Source organism: Lolium perenne, chromosome 3 (assembly GCF_019359855.2).
Source record: "Lolium perenne isolate Kyuss_39 chromosome 3, Kyuss_2.0, whole genome shotgun sequence".
NCBI classification, from domain to species: Eukaryota; Viridiplantae; Streptophyta; class Magnoliopsida; order Poales; family Poaceae; genus Lolium; species Lolium perenne.
The window spans coordinates 52085482-52108097 of NC_067246.2; the positions used below are offsets into that span (position 1 = coordinate 52085482).

Here is a 22616-nt window from a genome sequence, read left to right on the forward strand (position 1 = left end):
ATACAAACTTAATTGTATTGTTCAGTGTTCATCATGATGTACTTTCTGACATAATTGTAAGATGTACCACAAAAGTATACACTCCCAAATGTAAAGTTTACCACACTGCCAGGCCACAAATCGCATGCCGCAACAGATTAATTTATGATACTTCTATTTCACATGCCTCTGCAGATTAATTTAAGACACTTGTGTATATTATTGTGTATATTATTTTTATATTGTTTTATATCTTGGATATCTTTGTGTGGATATCTACAACTTGCGGTCTAATAAATATCATAACAATGTATTCTAGTGTATGATTATATACTCCCTCCATTTCTAAATATAAGCCATATAGTTTTTGACACATGTAGTAAAGAACCTACATGGAAGAAAAGTTACATCAGTTTTGGGAGAGATCACCCTCGACTAATTGACATAAGAAAATAGAGAAGTTTGCATGAGACAAGGAAACATAAGCAAATTCCTAAAACAATTCTCTGTACGAGTGGTTTAACGCGATATACCTTATATTTCGGATTTTTCTCTCTCAAAAATCTATGACTTATATCAAAGAATGGAGGGATTTGAGGAATTTGTGTGTAAAGTGTTTTTGAGGAATTTGTCATCTAAAAGTTGGGTTGCTGCTTTAATGATGGGGAAATATACATGTTTTAGTGAGCTTATAATATCAATTAATAACGTGTGTTTGTTTTATAATTGGTGTAGAAATAGAAAAAATATACTAATTCCCATCATATATACAAGCCCTTTTTTGCATCTCAAATAAAAAATAGCTTCTCAAATTAAACAAAGGAATTACTTTGCTAGAAACATACAAGCATGATAATCTAGGTAAGGCCTTCTCCAAACCCACAAAACGGATGGGGCGACCCGTAGACAAGAAAAAGGTCGTCGTCCGTTTGCAGGTGTCAGGGGCCCCAACGGCTAAAACCGTAAAAAAATGATTGCCAAAATAAAAATAAAACATAGGTTGCAAGTATTAGGGGCCCACAAAGGGCGTGTTTTACAGCTAAAAAAAGAAGAAAAAAACATATAGATAATTCTGTCGGGAGCTTCTAGTCCTGCTTGCCGACGGCTTCTAGTCCTCGCCGAGGTAGATGAAGACCTACGGCGGCGGCCACACACTGGCCGCCGAAGGAGGAGGTGGCAGTAGTTGAGCTGCTAACGGTGGAGGCGACAGCGTCGGTGCGGCCTCCTGCTGTGAGCGCTGGATGGCGTCCTCAAGGCGAATCCACTTGGTGCGCTCCTATGCCTCAGAGGTGACCATGGCGTGTAGATGACCTCCTCCTCAGTGAGCTCGGCCTCCATCTACTTGTAGTCGAGGCCGTCCTCGTTCTCCGAAGGGTCTTCGATGGTCCCTCCCACAGGCCTAGCTTGGTAGTAGGACTTTGGCGCCAACAACGGAACCCATGGGAGCGGCTCAATGTAGTTGGTGACCGCCCCGAGGTATTGTGACTAGTCGGGCGGAGGGGGCAAAACGTGGGGAAGACGTAGTCGGGCCGCTCCTACGGTTGTGCGTCCTCCTCCATGGCCACCCGCGACGGCGCCTTGGGCGCGAGTGGCTACGTGTGCGCCTCTGATGTCTACTTCCCCCTCCTTTTCCTGTAGACAGTGTTGGGCCTCCAAGAGCAGAGGTTTGTAGAACAGCAGCAAGTTTTCCCTTAAGTGGATCACCCAAGGTTTATCGAACTCAGGGAGGAAGAGGTCAAAGATATCCCTCTCATGCAACCCTGCAACCACAAAGCAAGAAGTCTCTTGTGTCCCCAACACACCTAATAGGTGCACTAGTTCGGCGAAGAGATAGTGAAATACATGTGGTATAAATAAGTATGAGCAGTAGCAACGGTGCCAAAAAATAGCTTGCTGGCGTGTAGTTCATGGTGGTAGTATTGCAGCAGTAGTAACGCAGTAAAACAGTAAACAAGTAGTAGTAACGCAGCAGTATTTAGGAACAAGGCCTAGGAATTACACTTTCACTAGTGGACACTCTCAACATTGATCACATAACAGAATAGATAAATGCATACTCTACACTTTTGTTGGATGATGAACACATTGCGTAGGATTACACGAACCCTCAATGCCGGAGTTAACAAGCTCCACAATTAGATGTTCATATTTAAGTAACCTTATAGTGTAAGATAGATCAAAAGACTAAACCAAGTACTAACATAGCATGCACACTGTCACCTTCATGCATATGTAGGAGGAATAGATCACATCAATACTATCATAGCAATAGTTAACTTCATAATCTACAAGAGATCATGATCATAGCATAAACCAAGTACTAACACGGATGCACACACTGTCACCATTACATCGTGCAGGAGGAATAGAACTACTTTAATAATATTGCTAGAGTAGCACATAGATAAATTGTGATACAAACACATTGCAATCATAAAGAGATATAAATAAGCACCTCACTATGCCATTCATCAGTGAATAAGTATTCTGTGAAATATAGCCTAAGAGACCCACACGGTGCACACACTGTCACCTTTACACACGTGGGACAAGGAGTCTCCGGAGATCACATAAGTAAAACTCACTTGACTAGCATAATGACATCTAGATTACAAGCATCATCATATGAATCTCAATCATGTAAGGCAGCTCATGAGATTATTGTATTGAAGTACATAGGAGAGAGATGAACCACATAGCTACCGGTACAGCCCCGAGCCTCGATGGAGAACTACTCCCTCCTCATGGGAGCAGCAGCGGTGATGAAGATGGCAGTGGAGATGGCAGCGGTGTCGATGGAGAAGCCTTCCGGGGGCACTTCCCCGCTCCGGCAGCGTGCCGGAACAGAGACTCCTGTCCCCCAGATCTTGGCCTCGCGATGGCGGCGGCTCTGGAAGGTTTCTGTGGTTTTCGTCGAACGTATCAGGGTTTTCGATCCAGGGGCATTATATAGGCGAAGAGGCGGCGCAGGAGGGTCGAAGGGGCGACGACACCATAGGGCGGCGCGGCCAGGGCCTGGGCCGCGCCGGCCTATGGTCTGGGGGCCCAGTGCCCCCCCTCTGGTCCTTCCCGGGTGTTCTGGATGCTTCCGGTGAAAATAGGAACTTGGGCGTTGATTTCGTCCGATTCCGAGAATATTTCGTTACTAGGATTTCTGAAACCAAAAACAGCAGAAAACAGGAACTGGCACTTCGGCATCTTGTTAATAGGTTAGTTCCAGAAAATGCACGAATGTGACATAAAGTGTGCATAAAACATGTAGATATCATCAATAATGTGGCATGGAACACAAGAAATTATCGATACGTCGGAGACGTATCAGCATCCCCAAGCTTAGTTCTGCTCGTCCCGAGCAGGTAAAACGATAACACAGATAATTTCTGGAGTGACATGCCATCATAAACTTGATCATAGTATTGTAAACACATGTAATGAATGCAGCGATCAAAACAATGTATATGACATGAGTAAACAACTGAATCATATAGCAAAGACTTTTCATGAATAGCACTTCAAGACAAGCATCAATAAGTCTTGCATAAGAGTTAACTCATAAAGCAATAATTCATAGTAAAAGCATTGAAGCAACACAAAGGAAGATTAAGTTTCAGCGGTTGCTTTCAACTTGTAACATGTATGTCTCATGAATATTGTCAACATAGAGTAATATAATAAGTGCAATAAGCAAATATGTAGGAATCAATGCACAGTTCACACAAGTGTTTGCTTCTTGAGGTGGAGAGAAATAGGTGAACTGACTCAACAATGAATAGTAAAAGAATGGTCCTCCATAGAGGAAAAGCATCGATTGCTATATTTGTGCTAGAGCTTTGATTTTGAAAACATGAAACAATTTTGTCAACGGTAGTAATAAAGCATATGTATCATGTAAATTATATCTTACAAGTTGCAAGCCTCATGCATAGTATACTAATAGTGCCCGCACCTTGTCCTAATTAGCTTGGACTACCGGGATCATCGCAATGCACATGTTTTAACCAAGTGTCACAAAGGGGTACCTCCATGCCGCCTGTACAAAGGTCTAAGGAGAAAGCTCGCATTGGATTTCTCGCTATTGATTATTCTCAACTTAGACATCCATACCGGGACAACATAGACAACAGATAATGGACTCCTCTTTTATGCATAAGCATGTAACAACAATTAATAATTTTCTCATATGAGATTGAGGATATTGTCCAAAACTGAAACTTCCACCATGGATCATGGCTTTAGTTAGTGGCCCAATGTTCTTCTCTAACAATATGCATGCTTAACCATAAGGTGGTAGATCTCTCTTACTTCAGACAAGACGAACATGCATAGCAACTCACATGAAATTCAACAAAGAATAGTTGATGGCGTCCCCAGTGAACATGGTTATCGCACAACAAGCAACTTAATAAGAGATAAAGTGCATAAGTACATATTCAATACCACAATAGTTTTTAAGCTATTTGTCCCATGAGCTATATATTGCAAAGGTGAATGATGGAATTTTAAAGGTAGCACTCAAGCAATTTACTTTGGAATGGCGGAAAATACCATGTAGTAGGTAGGTATGGTGGACACAAATGGCATAGTGGTTGGCTCAAGTATTTTGGATGCATGAGAAGTATTCCCTCTCGATACAAGGTTTAGGCTAGCAAGGCTTATTTGAAACAAACACAAGGATGAACCGGTGCATCAAAACTCACATAAAAGTCATATTGTAAATATTATAAGACTCTACACCGTCTTCCTTGTTGTTCAAACTCAATACTAGAAATTATCTAGACCTTAGAGAGACCAATTATGCAAACCAAATTTAGCAAACTCTATGTATTTCTTCATTAATAGGTGCAAAGTATATGATGCAAGAGCTTTAACATGAGCACAACAATTGCCAAGTATCACATTACCCAAGACATTTATAGCAATTTACTACATGTATCATTTTCCAATTCCAACCATATAACAATTTAACGAAGAAGAAACTTCACCATGAATACTAAAAGCTAAGAACACATGTGTTCATATGAACCAGCGGAGCGTGTCTCTCTCCCACACAAGCATTTATTCAAACAAAAACAAAAACAAAAGCACACAGACGCTCCAAGTAAAGCACATAAGATGTGACCGAATAAAAATATAGTTTCAAGAGAAGGAACCTGATAATTTGTCGATGAAGAAGGGGATGCCTTGGGCATCCCCAAGCTTAGACGCTTGAGTCTTCTTGATATATGCAGGGGTGAACCACCGGGGCATCCCCAAGCTTAGAGCTTTCACTCTTCTTGATCATAGTATATCATTTTCCTCTCTTGACCCTTGAAAACTTCCTTCACACCAAACTTCTCATAAACTTCATTAGAGGGGTTAGTACATAATCAAAAACTCACATGTTCAGAGGTGACACAATCATTCTTAACACTTCTGGACATTGCTCAAAGCTACTGGAAGGTAATGGAACAAAGAAATCCACCCAACACAGCGAAAGAAGCAATGCGAAATAAAAGGCAGAATCTGTCAAAACAGAACAGTCCGTAAAGACGAATTTTCAATAAATACTTCCGTTGCTCAGATCAGAAAACTCAAAACTAATGAAAGTTGCGTACATATCTGAGGAACACGCACGTAAATTGGCATATTTTTCTGATTTTTCTACAGAGAAAACAGCCCAGATTCGTGACAGATAGAAATCTGTTTCTGCGCAGAAATCCAAATCTAGTATCAACCTTCGATTAGAGGCTTCACTTGGCACAACAAAACACTAAACTAAGATAAGGAGAGGTTGCTACAGTAGTAAACAACTTCCAAGACACAAATATAAAACAAGGTACTGTAGCAAAATAACACATGGGTTATCTCCCAAGAAGTTCTTTCTTTATAGCCATTAAGATGGGCTCAGCAGTTTTAATGATGCACTCGCAAGAAATAGTATTTGAAGCAAAAGAGAGCATCAAGAGGCAAATTGAAAACACATTTAAGCCTAACATGCTTCCTATGCATGGGAATCTTGTAAATAAACAAGTTCATGAGGAGCAAAGTAACAAGCATAGGAAGATAAAACAAGTGTAGTTTCAAAAATTTCAGCACATAGAGAGGCATTTTAGTAACATGAAAATTTCTACAACCATATTTTCCTCTTGATACGTCTCCGACGTATCGATAATTTCTTATGTTCCATGCCACATTATTGATGTTATCTACATGTTTTATGCACACTTTATGTCATATTCGTGCATTTTCTGGAACTAACCTATTAACAAGATGCCGAAGTGCCAGTTGCTGTTTTCTGCTGTTTTTGGTTTCAGAAATTCTAGTAAGGAAATATTCTCGGAATTGGACGAAATCAACGCCCAGGGGCCTATTTTTCCACGAAGCTTCCAGAAGTCCGAAGACGAAACGAAGAGGGGCCACGAGGCAGCCAGAGCATAGGGCGGAGCGGCCCCTGCCCTGGCCGCGCGGCCCTATGGTCTGGACCCCTCGCGCCGCCTCTTGACCTACCCTTCCGCCTACTTAAAGCCTCCGTGACGAAACCCCCAGTACCGAGAGCCACGATATGGAAAACCTTCCAGAGACGCCGCCAACGCCGATCCCATCTCGGGGGATCCAGGAGATCGCCTCCGGCACCCTGCCGGAGAGGGGAATCATCTCCCGGAGGACTCTACGCCGCCATGGTCGCCTCCGGTGTGATGTGTGAGTAGTCTACCCCTGGACTATGGGTCCATAGCAGTAGCTAGATGGTTGTCTTCTCCCCATTGTGTTATCATTGTCGGATCTTGTGAGCTGCCTAACATGATCAAGATCATCTATCTGTAATTCTATATGTTGCGTTTGTTGGGATCCGATGAATAGAGAATACTTGTTATGTTGATTATCAAAGTTATATCTATGTGTTGTTTATGATCTTGCATGCTCTCCGTTACTAGTAGATGCTCTGGCCAAGTAGATGCTTGTAACTCCAAGAGGGAGTATTTATGCTCGATAGTGGGTTCATGCCTGCATTGACACCTGGGACAGTGACAGAAAGTTCTAAGGTTGTGTTGTGCTGTTGCCACTAGGGATAAAACATTGATGCTATGTCTAAGGATGTAGTTGTTGATTACATTACGCACCATACTTAATGCAATTGTCTGTTGCTTTGCAACTTAATACTGGAAGGGGTTCGGATGATAACCTGAAGGTGGACTTTTTAGGCATAGATGCAGTTGGATGGCGGTCTATGTACTTTGTCGTAATGCCCAATTAAATCTCACTATACTCATCATGATATGTATGTGCATGGTCATGCTCTCTTTATTTGTCAATTGCCCAACTGTAATTTGTTCACCCAACATGTTGTTTGTCTTATGGGAGAGACACCTCTAGTGAACTGTGGACCCCGGTCCAATTCTCTTTGCTGAAATACAATCTACTGCAATACTGTTTTACTGTTTTCTGCAAACAATCATCTTCCACACAATACGGTTAATCCTTTGTTACAGCAAGCCGGTGAGATTGACAACCTCACTGTTTCGTTGGGGCAAAGTACTTTGGTTGTGTTGTGCAGGTTCCACGTTGGCGCCGGAATCCCTGGTGTTGCGCCACACTACATCCCGCCGCCATCAACCTTCAACGTGCTTCTTGGCTCCTCCTGGTTCGATAAACCTTGGTTTCTTTCTGAGGGAAAACTTGCTGCTGTGTGCATCATACCTTCCTCTTGGGGTTCCCAACGAACGTGTGAGTTACACGCCATCAAGCTAGATTTCTGGCGCCGTTGCCGGGGAGATCAAGACACGCTGCAAGGGGAGTCTCCACTTCTCAATCTCTTTACTTTGTTTTTGTCTTGCTTAGTTTTATTTACTACTTTGTTTGCTGCACTAAATTAAAATACAAAAAAATTAGTTGTTAGTTTTACTTTATTTGCTATCTTGTTTGCTATATCAAAAACACAAAAAAAATTAGTTACTTGCATTTACTTTATCTAGTTTGCTTTATTTACTGTTGCTAAAATGGCCAACCCTGAAAATACTAAGTTGTGTGACTTCACAACCACAAATAATAATAATTTCTTATGCACACCGATTGCTCCACCTGCTACTACAGCAGAATTCTTTGAAATTAAACCTGCTTTACTGAATCTTGTTATGCGAGAGCAATTTTCTGGTGTTAGTTCTGATGATGCTGCTGCCCATCTTAATAATTTTGTTGAACTATGTGAAATGCAAAAATATAAAGATGTAGATGGTGACATTATTAAACTAAAATTATTCCCTTTCTCATTAAGAGGAAGAGCTAAAGATTGGTTGCTATCTCTGCCTAAGAATAGTATTGATTCATGGACTAAATGCAAGGATGCTTTTATTGGTAGATATTATCCCCCTGCTAAAATTATATCTTTGAGGAGTAGCATAATGAATTTTAAACAATTAGATACTGAACATGTTGCTCAAGCTTGGGAAAGAATGAAATCTCTGGTTAAAAATTGCCCAACCCATGGACTGACTACTTGGATGATCATCCAAACCTTCTATGCAGGACTAAATTTTTCTTCACGGAATTTATTGGATTCAGCTGCTGGAGGTACCTTTATGTCCATCACTCTTGGTGAAGCAACAAAGCTTCTTGATAATATGATGATCAACTACTCTGAATGGCACACGGAAAGAGCTCCACAAGGTAAGAAGGTAAATTCTGTCGAAGAAACCTCTTCCTTGAGTGATAAGATTGATGCTATTATGTCTATGCTTGTGAATTATAGGACTAATATTGATCCTAATAATGTTCCATTAGCTTCATTGGTTGCACAAGAAGAACATGTTGATGTAAACTTCATTAAAAATAGTAATTTCAACAACAATGCTTACCGGAACAATTCTAGTAACAACTATAGGCCATATCCTTACAATAATGGCAACGGCTATGGTAATTCTTATGGGAATTCTTACAACAATAATAGGAATTCACCCCCTGGACTTGAAGCCATGCTTAAAGAATTTATTAGTACACAAACTGCTTTTAACAAATCTGTTGAAGAAAAGCTTGGGAAAATTGATATACTTGCTTCTAAAGTCAATAGTCTTGCTGCTGATGTTGATCTTTTGAAATCGAAAGTTTTGCCTAATGAGAATCATCATAATAAAATTGTTACTACAGCAAATGCCATCCAAGTTAGAATTAATGAGAATATAAGATTAATGGCTGAACTGCGTGCTAGGTGGGATAGAGAAGAAAATGAAAAACTAGCTAAAGAGAAGAATGTAGCTAAAGTTTGGACTATTACCACCACTAGTAATGCTAATGCTACACATGTTGCTGCACCTCCTACTAATAATAATAAAAGAATTGGTGTTAGCAATGTTTCCACTTCTAATGCAAAGCGCGAGAAACTGCCTGAAATCGCTAAAATCGCTGAAATCGCCTGTGATAAAGCTGCTGAAATTTTTTCCAACATTGGGGATGATGATCCCATTGCTTTAGATTATAATGGTTTGAATTTTGATGATTGCCACATCTCTGAAGTTATAAAGTTCTTGCAAAAACTTGCTAAAAGTCCTAATGCTAGTGCTATAAATTTGGCTTTCACGCAACATATTACAAATGCTCTCATAAAAGCTAGAGAAGAGAAACTAGAGCGCGAAGCCTCTATTCCTAAAAAGCTAGAGGATGGTTGGGAGCCCATCATTAAGATGAAGGTTAAAGATTTTAATTGTAATGCTTTATGTGATCTTGGTGCAAGTATTTATGTTATGCCTAGGAAAATTTATGATATGCTTGACTTGCCACCGCTGAAAAATTGTTATTTGGATGTTAATCTCGCTGATCATTCTACAAAGAAACCTTTGGGTAAAGTTGATAATGTTCGCATTACCGTTAACAATAACCTTGTTCCCGTTGATTTTGTTGTCTTGGATATTGAATGCAATGCATCTTGTCCCATTATATTGGGAAGACCTTTTCTTCGAACTGTTGGTGCTATCATTGATATGAAGGAAGGTAATATAAAATATCAATTTCCTCTCAAGAAAGGTATGGAACACTTCCCTAGAAAGAGAATGAAGTTACCTTTTGATTCTATTATGAGAAAAAATTATGATGTTGACACTTCGTCTCTTGATAATACTTGATACACACTTTCTGCGCCTAGCTGAAAGGCGTTAAAGAAAAGCGCTTATGGGAGACAACCCATGTTTTTACCTACAGTACTTTGTTTTTATTTTGTGTCTTGAAAGTTGTTTACTACTGTAGCAACCTCTCCTTATCTTATTTTTGTGTTTTGTTGTGCCAAGTTAAGCCGTTGATAGAAAAGTAAGTACTAGATTTGGATTACTGCACAGTTCCAGATTTCTTTGCTGTCACGAATCTGGGTCTACCTCCCTGTAGGTAGCTCATAAAATTAAGCCAATTTACGTGCATGATCCTCAGATATGTACGCAACTTCCATTCAATTTGAGCATTTTCATTTGAGCAAGTCTGGTGCCATTTTAAAATTCGTCAATACGAACTGTTCTGTTTTGACAGATTCTGCCTTTTATTTCGCATTGCCTCTTTTGCTATGATGGATGAATTTCTTTGATCCACTAATGTCCAGTAGCATTATGCAATGTCCATAAGTGTTAAGAATGATTGTGTCACCTCTGAATATGTTAATTTTTATTGTGCACTAACCCTCTAATGAGTTGTTTCGAGTTTGGTGTGGAGGAAGTTTTCAAGGATCAAGAGAGGAGTATGATGCAACATGATCAAGGAGAGTGAAAGCTCTAAGCTTGGGGATGCCCCGGTGGTTCACCCCTGCATATATTAAGAAGACTCAAGCGTCTAAGCTTGGGGATGCCCAAGGCATCCCCTTCTTCATCGACAACATTATCAGGTTCCTCCCCTGAAACTATATTTTTATTCCATCACATCTTATGTGCTTTGCTTGGAGCGTCGGTTTGTTTTTGTTTTTGTTTTGTTTGAATAAAATGGATCCTAGCATTCACTTTATGGGAGAGAGACACGCTCCGCTGTAGCATATGGACAAGTATGTCCTTGGTTTCTACTCATAGTATTCATGGCGAAGTTTCTTCTTCGTTAAATTGTTATATGGTTGGAATTGGAAAATGATACATGTAGTAATTGCTATAAATGTCTTGGGTAATGTGATACTTGGCAATTGTTGTGCTCATGATTAAGCTCTTGCATCATATGCTTTGCACCTATTAATGAAGAAATACATAGAGCATGCTAAAATTTGGTTTGCATATTTGGTTTCTCTAAGGTCTAGATAATTTCTAGTATTGAGTTTGAACAACAAGGAAGACGGTGTAGAGTCTTATAATGTTTTCAATATGTCTTTTATGTGAGTTTTGTTGCACCGGTTCATCCTTGTGTTTGTTTCAAATAAGCCTTGCTAGCCTAAACCTTGTATCGAGAGGGAATACTTCTCATGCATCCAAAATACTTGAGCCAACCACTATGCCATTTGTGTCCACCATACCTACCTACTACATGGTATTTTCCGCCATTCCAAAGTAAATTGCTTGAGTGCTACCTTTAAAATTCCATCATTCACCTTTGCAATATATAGCTCATGGGACAAATAGCTTAAAAACTATTGTGGTATTGAATATGTAATTATGCACTTTATCTCTTATTAAGTTGCTTGTTGTGCGATAACCATGTTCACTGGGGACGCCATCAACTATTCATTGTTGAATTTCATGTGAGTTGCTATGCATGTCCGTCTTGTCTGAAGTAAGAGAGATCTACCACCTTATGGTTAAGCATGCATATTGTTAGAGAAGAACATTGGGCCGCTAACTAAAGCCATGATCCATGGTGGAAGTTTCAGTTTTGGACATATATCCTCAATCTCAAATGAGAAAATTATTAATTGTTGTTACATGCTTATGCATAAAAGAGGAGTCCATTATCTGTTGTCTATGTTGTCCCGGTATGGATGTCTAAGTTGAAGAATAATCAATAGCGAGAAATCCAATGCGAGCTTTCTCCTTAGACCTTTGTACAAAGTGCATAGAGGTACCCCTTTGTGACACTTGGTAAAAACATGTGCATTGTGATGATCCGGTAGTCCAAGCTAATTAGGACAAGGTGCGGGCACTATTAGTACACTATGCATGAGGCTTGCAACTTATAAGATATAATTTACATGATACATATGCTTTATTACTACCGTTGACAAAACTGTTTCATGTTTTCAAAATCAAAGGTCTAGCACAAATATAGCAATCGATGCTTTTCCTCTATGGAGGACCATTCTTTTACTTTCAATGTTGAGTCAGTTCACCTATTTCTCTCCACCTCAAGAAGCAAACACTTGTGTGAACTGTGTATTGATTCCTACATACTTGCTTATTGCACTTATTATATTACTCTATGTTGACAATATCCATGAGATATACATGTTACAAGTTGAAAGCAACCGCTGAAACTTAATCTTCTTTTGTGTTGCTTCAATGCTTTTACTTTGAATTATTGCTTTATGAGTTAACTCTTATGCAAGACTTAATTGATGCTTGTCTTGAAGTGCTATTCATGAAAAGTCTTTGCTTTATGATTCACTTGTTTACTCATGTCATATACATTGTTTTGATCGCTGCATCCACTACATATGCTTTACAAATAGTATGATCAAGATTATGATGGCATGTCACTCCAGAAATTATCTGTGTTATCGTTTTACCTGCTCGGGACGAGCAGAACTAAGCTTGGGGATGCTGATACGTCTCCGACGTATCGATAATTTCTTATGTTCCATGCCACATTATTGATGTTATCTACATGTTTTATGCACACTTTATGTCATATTCGTGCATTTTCTGGAACTAACCTATTAACAAGATGCCGAAGTGCCAGTTGCTGTTTTCTGCTGTTTTTGGTTTCAGAAATCCTAGTAAGGAAATATTCTCGGAATTGGACGAAATCAACGCCCAGGGGCCTATTTTTCCACGAAGCTTCCAGAAGTCCGAAGACGAAACGAAGAGGGGCCACGAGGCAGCCAGAGCATAGGGCGGCGCGGCCCCTGCCCTGGCCGCGCGGCCCTATGGTCTGGGCCCCTCGCGCCGCCTCTTGACCTACCCTTCCGCCTACTTAAAGCCTCCGTGACGAAACCCCCAGTACCGAGAGCCACGATACGGAAAACCTTCCAGAGACGCCGCCAACGCCGATCCCATCTCGGGGGATCCAGGAGATCGCCTCCGGCACCCTGCCGGAGAGGGGAATCATCTCCCGGAGGACTCTACGCCGCCATGGTCGCCTCCGGTGTGATGTGTGAGTAGTCTACCCCTGGACTATGGGTCCATAGCAGTAGCTAGATGGTTGTCTTCTCCCCATTGTGCTATCATTGTCGGATCTTGTGAGCTGCCTAACATGATCAAGATCATCTATCCGTAATTCTATATGTTGCGTTTGTTGGGATCCGATGAATAGAGAATACTTGTTATGTTGATTATCAAAGTTATATCTATGTGTTGTTTATGATCTTGCATGCTCTCCGTTACTAGTAGATGCTCTGGCCAAGTAGATGCTTGTAACTCCAAGAGGGAGTATTTATGCTCGATAGTGGGTTCATGCCTGCATTGACACCTGGGACAGTGACTGAAAGTTCTAAGGTTGTGTTGTGCTGTTGCCACTAGGGATAAAACATTGATGCTATGTCTAAGGATGTAGTTGTTGATTACATTACGCACCATACTTAATGCAATTGTCTGTTGCTTTACAACTTAATACTGGAAGGGGTTCGGATGATAACCTGAAGGTGGACTTTTTAGGCATAGATGCAGTTGGATGGCGGTCTATGTACTTTGTCGTAATGCCCAATTAAATCTCACTATACTCATCATGATATGTATGTGCATGGTCATGCTCTCTTTATTTGTCAATTGCCCAACTGTAATTTGTTCACCCAACATGCTGTTTGTCTTATGGGAGAGACACCTCTAGTGAACTGTGGACCCCGGTCCAATTCTCTTTACTGAAATACAATCTACTGCAATACTGTTTTACTGTTTTCTGCAAACAACCATCTTCCACACAATACGGTTAATCCTTTGTTACAGCAAGCCGGTGAGATTGACAACCTCACTGTTTCGTTGGGGCAAAGTACTTTGGTTGTGTTGTGCAGGTTCCACGTTGGCGCCGGAATCCCTGGTGTTGCGCCGCACTACATCCCGCCGCCATCAACCTTCAACGTGCTTCTTGGCTCCTCCTGGTTCGATAAACCTTGGTTTCTTTCTGAGGGAAAACTTGCTGCTGTGCGCATCATACCTTCCTCTTGGGGTTCCCAACGAACGTGTGAGTTACACGCCATCACCTCTCTCATAATAACTTTCAGTAGCAACATGAGCAAACTCAACAATATAACTATCACATAAAGCATTCTTATCATGAGTCTCATGCATAAAATTGTTACTCTCCACATAAGCATAATCAATTTTATTAGTAATAGTGGGAGCAAATTCAACAAAGTAGCTATCATCATATATAGGAGGCATATTGTAATCATAATCAAATTTATCCTCCATAACAGGTGGCAACAAAAGACTCTATCATTATAATCATCATAAATGGGAGGCAAAGTATCATCAAAGAAAATTTTCTCCTCAATGCTTGGGGGACTAAAAATATCATGCTCATCAAAACCAGCTTCCCCAAGCTTAGAACTTTCTATATCATTATCAACAATGGTGTTCAAAGCGTTCATACTAATATTACTACCAGCATGCAAATAAGATTCCATAGGTTTTTTAATTTTCGCATCAAACAATCCATGTTTTAAATCAGGAAATAGAATAAGAAGCTCATTCTTGTCCATTATGCCAAACTAGTGTAAACAAGAAACAAAAAGTTGCAATTGCAGGATCTAAAGGAAATAGCTTTGAGTACTTACGGCGCCGGGAAATAGCTTAGTAGCCGAGGTCCGGAGTGTGAGTACCTTTTACCTTTCCTCCCCGGCAACGGCGCCAGAAAATAGCTTGATGTCTACTTCCCCCTCCTTTTCCTGTAGACAGTGTTGGGCCTCCAAGAGCAGAGGTTTGTAGAACAGCATCAAGTTTTCCCTTAAGTGGATCACCCAAGGTTTATCGAACTCAGGGAGGAAGAGGTCAAAGATATCCCTCTCATGCAACCCTGCAACCACAAAGCAAGAAGTCTCTTGTGTCCCCAACACACCTAATAGGTGCACTAGTTCGGCGAAGAGATAGTGAAATACAGGTGGTATAAATAAGTATGAGCAGTAGCAACGGTGCCAAAAAATAGCTTGCTGGCGTGTAGTTGATGGTGGTAGTATTGCAGCAGTAGTAACGCAGTAAAACAGTAAACAAGTAGTAGTAACGCAGCAGTATTTAGGAACAAGGCCTAGGGATTACACTTTCACTAGTGGACACTCTCAACATTGATCACATAACAGAATAGATAAATGCATACTCTACACTTTTGTTGGATGATGAACACATTGCGTAGGATTACACGAACCCTCAATGCCGGAGTTAACAAGCTCCACAATTAGATGTTCATATTTAAGTAACCTTATAGTGTAAGATAGATCAAAAGACTAAACCAAGTACTAACATAGCATGCACACTGTCACCTTCATGCATATGTAGGAGGAATAGATCACATCAATACTATCATAGCAATAGTTAACTTCATAATCTACAAGAGATCATGATCATAGCATAAACCAAGTACTAACACGGATGCACACACTGTCACCATTACATCGTGCAGGAGGAATAGAACTACTTTAATAATATTGCTAGAGTAGCACATAGATAAATTGTGATACAAACACATTGCAATCATAAAGAGATATAAATAAGCACCTCACTATGCCATTCATCAGTGAATAAGTATTCTATGAAATATAGCCTAAGAGACCCACACGGTGCACACACTGTCACCTTTACACACGTGGGACAAGGAGTCTCCGGAGATCACATAAGTAAAACTCACTTGACTAGCATAATGACATCTAGATTACAAGCATCATCATATGAATCTCAATCATGTAAGGCAGCTCATGAGATTATTGTATTGAAGTACATAGGAGAGAGATGAACCACATAGCTACCGGTACAGCCCCGAGCCTCGATGGAGAACTACTCCCTCCTCATGGGAGCAGCAGCGGTGATGAAGATGGCGGTGGAGATGGCAGCGGTGTCGATGGAGAAGCCTTCCGGGGGCACTTCCCCGCTCCGGCAGCGTGCCGGAACAGAGACTCCTGTCCCCCAGATCTTGGCCTCGCGATGGCGGCGGCTCTGGAAGGTTTCTGTGGTTTTCGTCGAACGTATCAGGGTTTTCGATCCAGGGGCATTATATAGGCGAAGAGGCGGCGCAGGAGGGTCGAAGGGGCGATGACACCATAGGGCGGCGCGGCCAGGGCCTGGGCCGCGCCGGCCTATGGTCTGGGGGCCCAGTGCCCCCCCCTCTGGTCCTTCCAGGGTGTTCTGGATGCTTCCGGTGAAAATAGGAACTTGGGCGTTGATTTCGTCCGATTCCGAGAATATTTCGTTACTAGGATTTCTGAAACCAAAAACAGCAGAAAACAGGAACTGGCACTTCGGCATCTTGTTAATAGGTTAGTTCCAGAAAATGCACGAATGTGACATAAAGTGTGCATAAAACATGTAGATATCATCAATAATGTGGCATGGAACACAAGAAATTATCGATACGTCGGAGACGTATCAGCCTCCTGCGCCTCGTAGTCCACGCCATCATCATTGAGGGCTTCAAGGTGCGCCTCGATGCCCGCCCACTGCTCCTCATGTTCACCCTCGAACACCAAGCACACATCGGCGAGTCCACGTCGTATGTCGGGTCTCGCCTCAGATCGGGCGGCAAGTACGCGCGCCATCACATGATCTCTCGGTGACGAGCAGGCCTGCGCATGGGAATGGCGGGCACCGGAACCCATGCCTTATTTAGGTGGCATCCATCTGGCAGGTGAACATTAGGCCAGGGCAGAGGCGTGCCGGCAACCATGAAATGGCGGGCAGTCTCGACCTCCACTTACATGCGCCGATCCGAGCGTGCCACGGGATGCGACTGAGGTGGCCTCATCGCGGGCGTGCGGAAGAAGTGTTAGCCGCCATTTCCACCACCGCCACCAAAGCGGTACCCGCTGGAATCATGGCCGTTGCGGCCAGGACGGAACCAGTTGCCTCCCTTTGTCATGGTCTCGAGCTAGATGTGAGCTAGGGTTTCGATCGACGGGATAGTGGGGACTGCAAAGTAGGATCCCTCGAGAATGACTAGTCTTCATTTAAGAGGACCGTAGGTGGGCCACGGGGATCCATTTTGCCTCGCCTCCTCGGCTGCTAAAGAAGTAGGCCCAACACAATCTAGCGCGGACATGCGAGGACACGCACTGCATGCGGCTACTGCAAACCTAGCCTAAATTTAGGCTAGAAATGTGGGACAATCAGATAAAATCTTGGGCGGTGTCCGTTTAGCCTTGCTTTTGACCTCCGCGCAATGTAGAGCCGTTCGTGACACACACAAACTCGTACGTGTGTGCAGAGAGAAGGAGAGAGAGGGCACACAATGGGAGAGAGAGAGAGAAAGCAATTGCTTCAAGTTTTTTTATAGAAAGTTCTATATAGAATGCATATAATATGTGGATTTCATGACAATCCTACAACCTTATTTTGTATATTCCAAATAAAACTGTAAATTTGAGCCCATTCAAGGCGGTAGTTTAAAGAGAAAATGCAGTTTTGTCCAATTTTTGAATATCAAACAAATTTGGAAAATATGGAAAAATATATGTAAATCATAAGTATTATCCTTATTATTATGGGAAATTATTTAGACACTTTGGGAGAGTAAGAGAAATCCAATTATCAACACTAAAGCAATGTCTACCTTTGGGGTGCTTATGATTCCTCAAGATATGTCATACATGATACATGCTATTATAGAAAAATTCGTGGCCCTTTGCCCTTTAACAACATCAACATAAGCTGGTGCCAAGCTATTAGAATTACGTAGTGGCACCTAGGTTCAACGGAACCTGAATACTATAGCGCTCTACAAAATTCATATTTTCAGATTCTAAAAAAATTGAAATAATTTTTTTAGATGTAGAGGATGCATGCATATATGTGTGCCAATTTTTATACCTAAATTCGAAAATATGTAGCTTAGGCAAAAATGATAAGTTTAGATGAATATTATAAATGAACTCTCCACGTCCAACTTTTTTTGTAACTTAGTGGTCGGCTAACTATGTAACTTAGTGCTAGACTAACTCTAATCATATTCCGAAGTACCTAGGTTTCAAAATCCCTTTAAGTACCCTAGTGTTTTATCGGATACTCGTTAGTTCGTACACATCAAAGATTAAAACGAAAACTTGATTTTTTTTATATTATTAATAGATTAGTTCTCATAAACGTATTAAAAATAGAAAATAACACTAAAAATATGATACTAAGACATCAAAGGAATCAGATACTTTTACAACGTGTCATCATCCCCTTTCTTAATCCATACACGTCCTCGGGTATGTAGGATGACAAAGGAAAAAAAGTTTGAAGTTCAATAGCTTCAACATAATTAAAAATACGATCATATCAACACTCTGCATCTTCACATTCTAAGTGAGAGAAATGAGAATAAAACGAAAGTCCTACTTTACTTCTTATATTTCGATAAAGAAAATATATTAATATCAAAAGATACTAATTACATCCGGCCTCTGTAACAATGCAATACCCTAATGGTACAGATGCACACAGCAGAAAAAAGAAAGAAAAACTCTAAGAAAACAAAAGTCCCGGCAATCCAGACCTAACATCAACAATATATCCACCACCAAAACAACACCTGAACTCCAGGCTCTTCAAAAGTGACGTCACCAAGAAGAAAACAGTGCACAAGTCATCGTCGCCCGATCAAAGATCTTAGATTTTCATCATGAAGATAGTCCCCACTCTCAACACAATGTCTTCAACTAGGTCATTGCATGGCACAACCAATTAATGGCAGACCTTGGATTTTCACCCTGAAAGGTAAGACTCTGAACTTCACCTATGTTGCTGCCCCCACTTGCATACTGCTGTGCGAAACCCAAAACACCAAGCAAGTTCCTCAACAGCGCGAAGACTCGAACCTCCATTGCTAGTCCTCCACTCCAGCATTCATGATATTCTCCACCTCTTTGTCTTCACCATGGACCAAGATGTCACCTGATGTCTTCAAAGAACGGAGCTTCACGCCACACCCTCCAGAACCAAACGATCGGAATAAAAGCATGAATGTGCACGAACCGAATACCACCCGATCCAGCGAACTTCAGACATACATGCACTGTTACATTCACCGGCGGAGCCTTCCGGAACCCACCACTCCGGCCAGATGAAGAATGACCGGACTTACAAATGTATCCATCTTCGCACAAGAGGAACCCTAGAACAACCACCTTTATTAGGCAGATCAGCAGGCCCCCACGCTGCCACCCGCCGGTCGACCTCATCGACGGAAGAAGAGGCCGCCACGAACCACAGACCCGTCGACGAGTTATCTGCCGCCACCCCCAACACTGAAGAAGGCCACCAACGTGAGCCGCCTGGAGGAGGGGCCGCAGAGTACTCACCGGCCACCAACAGGCACGGCCACGCCACCGACTTCTTATAACTTTTAATAATAATTTGGAAGTATAACTTTTAATAATAATTGGGATGTAACAATTAAAGCTCTCATGCACAGACTGAATACGCATGATACAAACATCGCAAGTCATGTAGTACATGAGAATATGTGTATGACAAGAATGTCATTGGAGATTGCAGAATTTTGTCCCACTTCAGCGACAGCATTTTTTTATAAGATAGGGAGAAAGAATAGAGCGGTAATTGTTTCTTGGTGCACACTGATATGTTAAAATACATTTCACTCTCCACGTTCCACCATTTTTTATTTCATTTTAAAAGCAAGTACACTCCACCCTAACCTTTGCATTCTTCTTACCAAGAAAGGCAAACAAAGTAGTAGCTAGATTGTGACAGGAATCTGATAGGATTATTTTGTTGGATGCTGATCCACCCAATTCAGTTTTGAGTAGTGTACCATATACGATGTATCGTTGTTAAACTCTGAATAAAATGTGCCCTTTTGTTTTATAGAAAAAATCATTTGCATTCTTCTTACCACCATACCTGGATTTTTGCGCTATGTTACAATCAACTCCACTCCTCCCTAACCAATATATCCATCTTACCACTGCTACAACATACTTGGTTGCAAAACATACTAGTACAGATTCTGCTAAAAACAGCCTCTGTTATGAATTCTTCGATTTCAGATTTCTATAGAATTCCAGTTGCGATGACACTTCATTTTAAAAACAACTTATGTAGACGTATCAATTTCATGTTGTAAACATCAGCCAAAAGAAACATAGACATGGTCAAACTTCAAGTTGCTGGAATGAGATGAGTGGCGTCCATCTTCCGTCAGTCACATTGCATCAGTGAATTAATAACTGAATCGGGAAGAACGCAACTCAACATCAACAAAGCGACTAATTAATTTGCATCAGCTAGCAGTTAACAGCACATAACAGAACAAACTAACTGAAGCACAATCTAACAACACAACTCATCCTCAACAAAACGACTGGACTGCAGAGCAGGATAGGGCTTCTCACGATCGTCACTGCATTTTACTTAAACAAAGCACATTTCCCTAATGGATGCAGTAGAGACTACTATTAGTTATCAGCTTCATGTTGACGGTCAAGCTGATGCATTGCTATCAATTTCATGCTGTAAAGCATGGTGAAACATAAAATTGCTGAAGTGCGACCAGGGGTGTTCATCTTCTGGCGGTCACATTGCATCAGTGAATCGATACCATAACTCGAACACAAGAAAGGGACATACTAATTAGTAGTTTGCATCAGCTAGCAGTTAACAGCACAAGTCAACTGAACATACTCTGCCCAGGTCAAGAAGTGATCATACTACATGGTCGACATAATCCCTCATCAGCTTACTTTGTTCCAGTAGGCAGTAGCATCAAAACGCAGGAGAAGGGCTCAGTACTCACTCACTGTAACGAAATCCTCGAGAATGGCCGGCCGAGGCTCGGCGCCCCGATGCGGCGGCGCACCCTGACCATCGCCTCCGCCACCGCCACGGAACGGCCGGGCCCCGCCGGCAGCGGAGGGCCGGAGCGGGTGTGGCGCTTGCACGCCAGGGCACGACGCCGCTTCGTGCGGTAGGGGCGCTCCAGGAGGACACGGCCGTGGGACGCCGCCTCGCCTTCTCCGTCGCCGTCGCTACCATCACAAGCCTGGTCGACGCCGGAGCTCCCGCCGCGCTTCCTCTTCTCGCCCGGCGCGGTGGGGACGGAGAAGCTTTCTTGCTCGACATAATGCTTAGCGGCGAAGGCGGGGGCGTCGTGGTCCACATCCATGTCGGCGGCGGCGGCGTCGAGCTGCAGCACCTTGAGGAAGATGTGGAGGTCGCCGCCGGGTCCCGCGAGCTGCTCGAGCGCCTCGACGGCGTCGGTAAGGCGGTCAACCTCGGCGCTGCACACGAACAACGCCTTCACGCCCGCAAGAAATTTCTTCGCGGAGCCCACGACAGCGGAGGGGTCGGTGGTGGCGTCGAGCACCGCCTGGCCGCGCAGCGCCTCCCTGCGCAGCAGCTGCAGCCAGCGGTTGACGGAGCTCTCGCGCACCGCCGGGCGGCCCTCGGCGGCGGCCGCGACACCCTGCACCATGGCCACGAGCTGCCGCAGCCGGCGGCGGCGCTGGCTGACGCGGGAGCTGCCGCCCCAGTTCGCCTTGAGGTAGCCAATGAACTCCCCCATGAGGGGCGACTCGAGGATCTTCATCGTGTCCTCTTCTCCGCGCGCACTACTAGCTCCGATCAGTCGCCGCTGAGGGTTGGGGAAGGAGATGGGTTGTGTACTGTGGAGTTTCTTGGGAGCTGGAGGTGGTGGTAGACTGGTAGGGGTAGTGGAAGCAGAGAGTGGCATTGGAGGCAGTGATGTGGGTTGCCGAGTTGGGTTGGCTTCTCCTCGGAGACCGTGCGTGTTCTCTCAGTCAGATAAAGCTACTCCAGTAGACTGGTGAGGTAGAGAGTGACCACTGTGACATGCGTGCATGCACCGAGCAGAACCAAAAGATTTTCATCTGACTAGATGACCCGTTGCGCTATCGCGCAAATGGCAAAGTTAAGTCAACATTTAAATCATAAATGTTAGCTTATTTTATATTAAAAATTAGCCCAAAATTTAACTGCTTTAGTATTTTACATTATTTAGTATGATTTCACACTATTTTTCAGCTTTCATGCTTTTGTATAAGCTCTTCCGCCAAAAATCAACAAGAAATACATGATCGATGCAACAAATCTTGGTTCTATCACACTGTTCAAGCAAGTATCAGTAGTATGTGTGGTACAATACCTCACTATGTACCCTTTTTATCTGAAACTTTTTGCTAAGCAGCCACTGGATCGTTTCCAATCTAAAAGAGTAACTAACCTCACTGACCTAAGTAAGGGACAAGCCAATCCAGAGGATCCTTGCAGGCCATCTTCATGCCTCCATTTGCAAAGCATGAAGGGCCAATTCACAAGCACCTTCTGGAGTGTACCAGATTCTGGAATACAGGTTTCCAGGAGTGTACCCGGAAAATACATTACCTAAGCTTCGTCAGC

At 42.4% G+C, this 22616-nt stretch overlaps 1 protein-coding gene across 1 annotated transcript; it reads right to left on the reverse strand.

Moving 5' to 3' along the window:
- Positions 1-20459: 20459 nt before the first annotated feature.
- On the reverse strand, positions 20460-22037 carry LOC127341272 (uncharacterized). Its single transcript, XM_051367075.2, has one exon. It carries the CDS (start codon positions 21928-21930, stop codon positions 20995-20997), a length of 936 nt encoding a protein of 311 aa, XP_051223035.1. The 5' UTR covers positions 21931-22037; the 3' UTR covers positions 20460-20994.
- Positions 22038-22616: the final 579 nt, after the last annotated feature.

What these genes read in the sequence shown, in the direction of transcription:
- LOC127341272 (XM_051367075.2), bottom strand. Translation starts at nt 21,930, where the DNA reads ATGCCACTCTCTGCTTCCACTACCCCTACCAGTCTACCACCACCTCCA.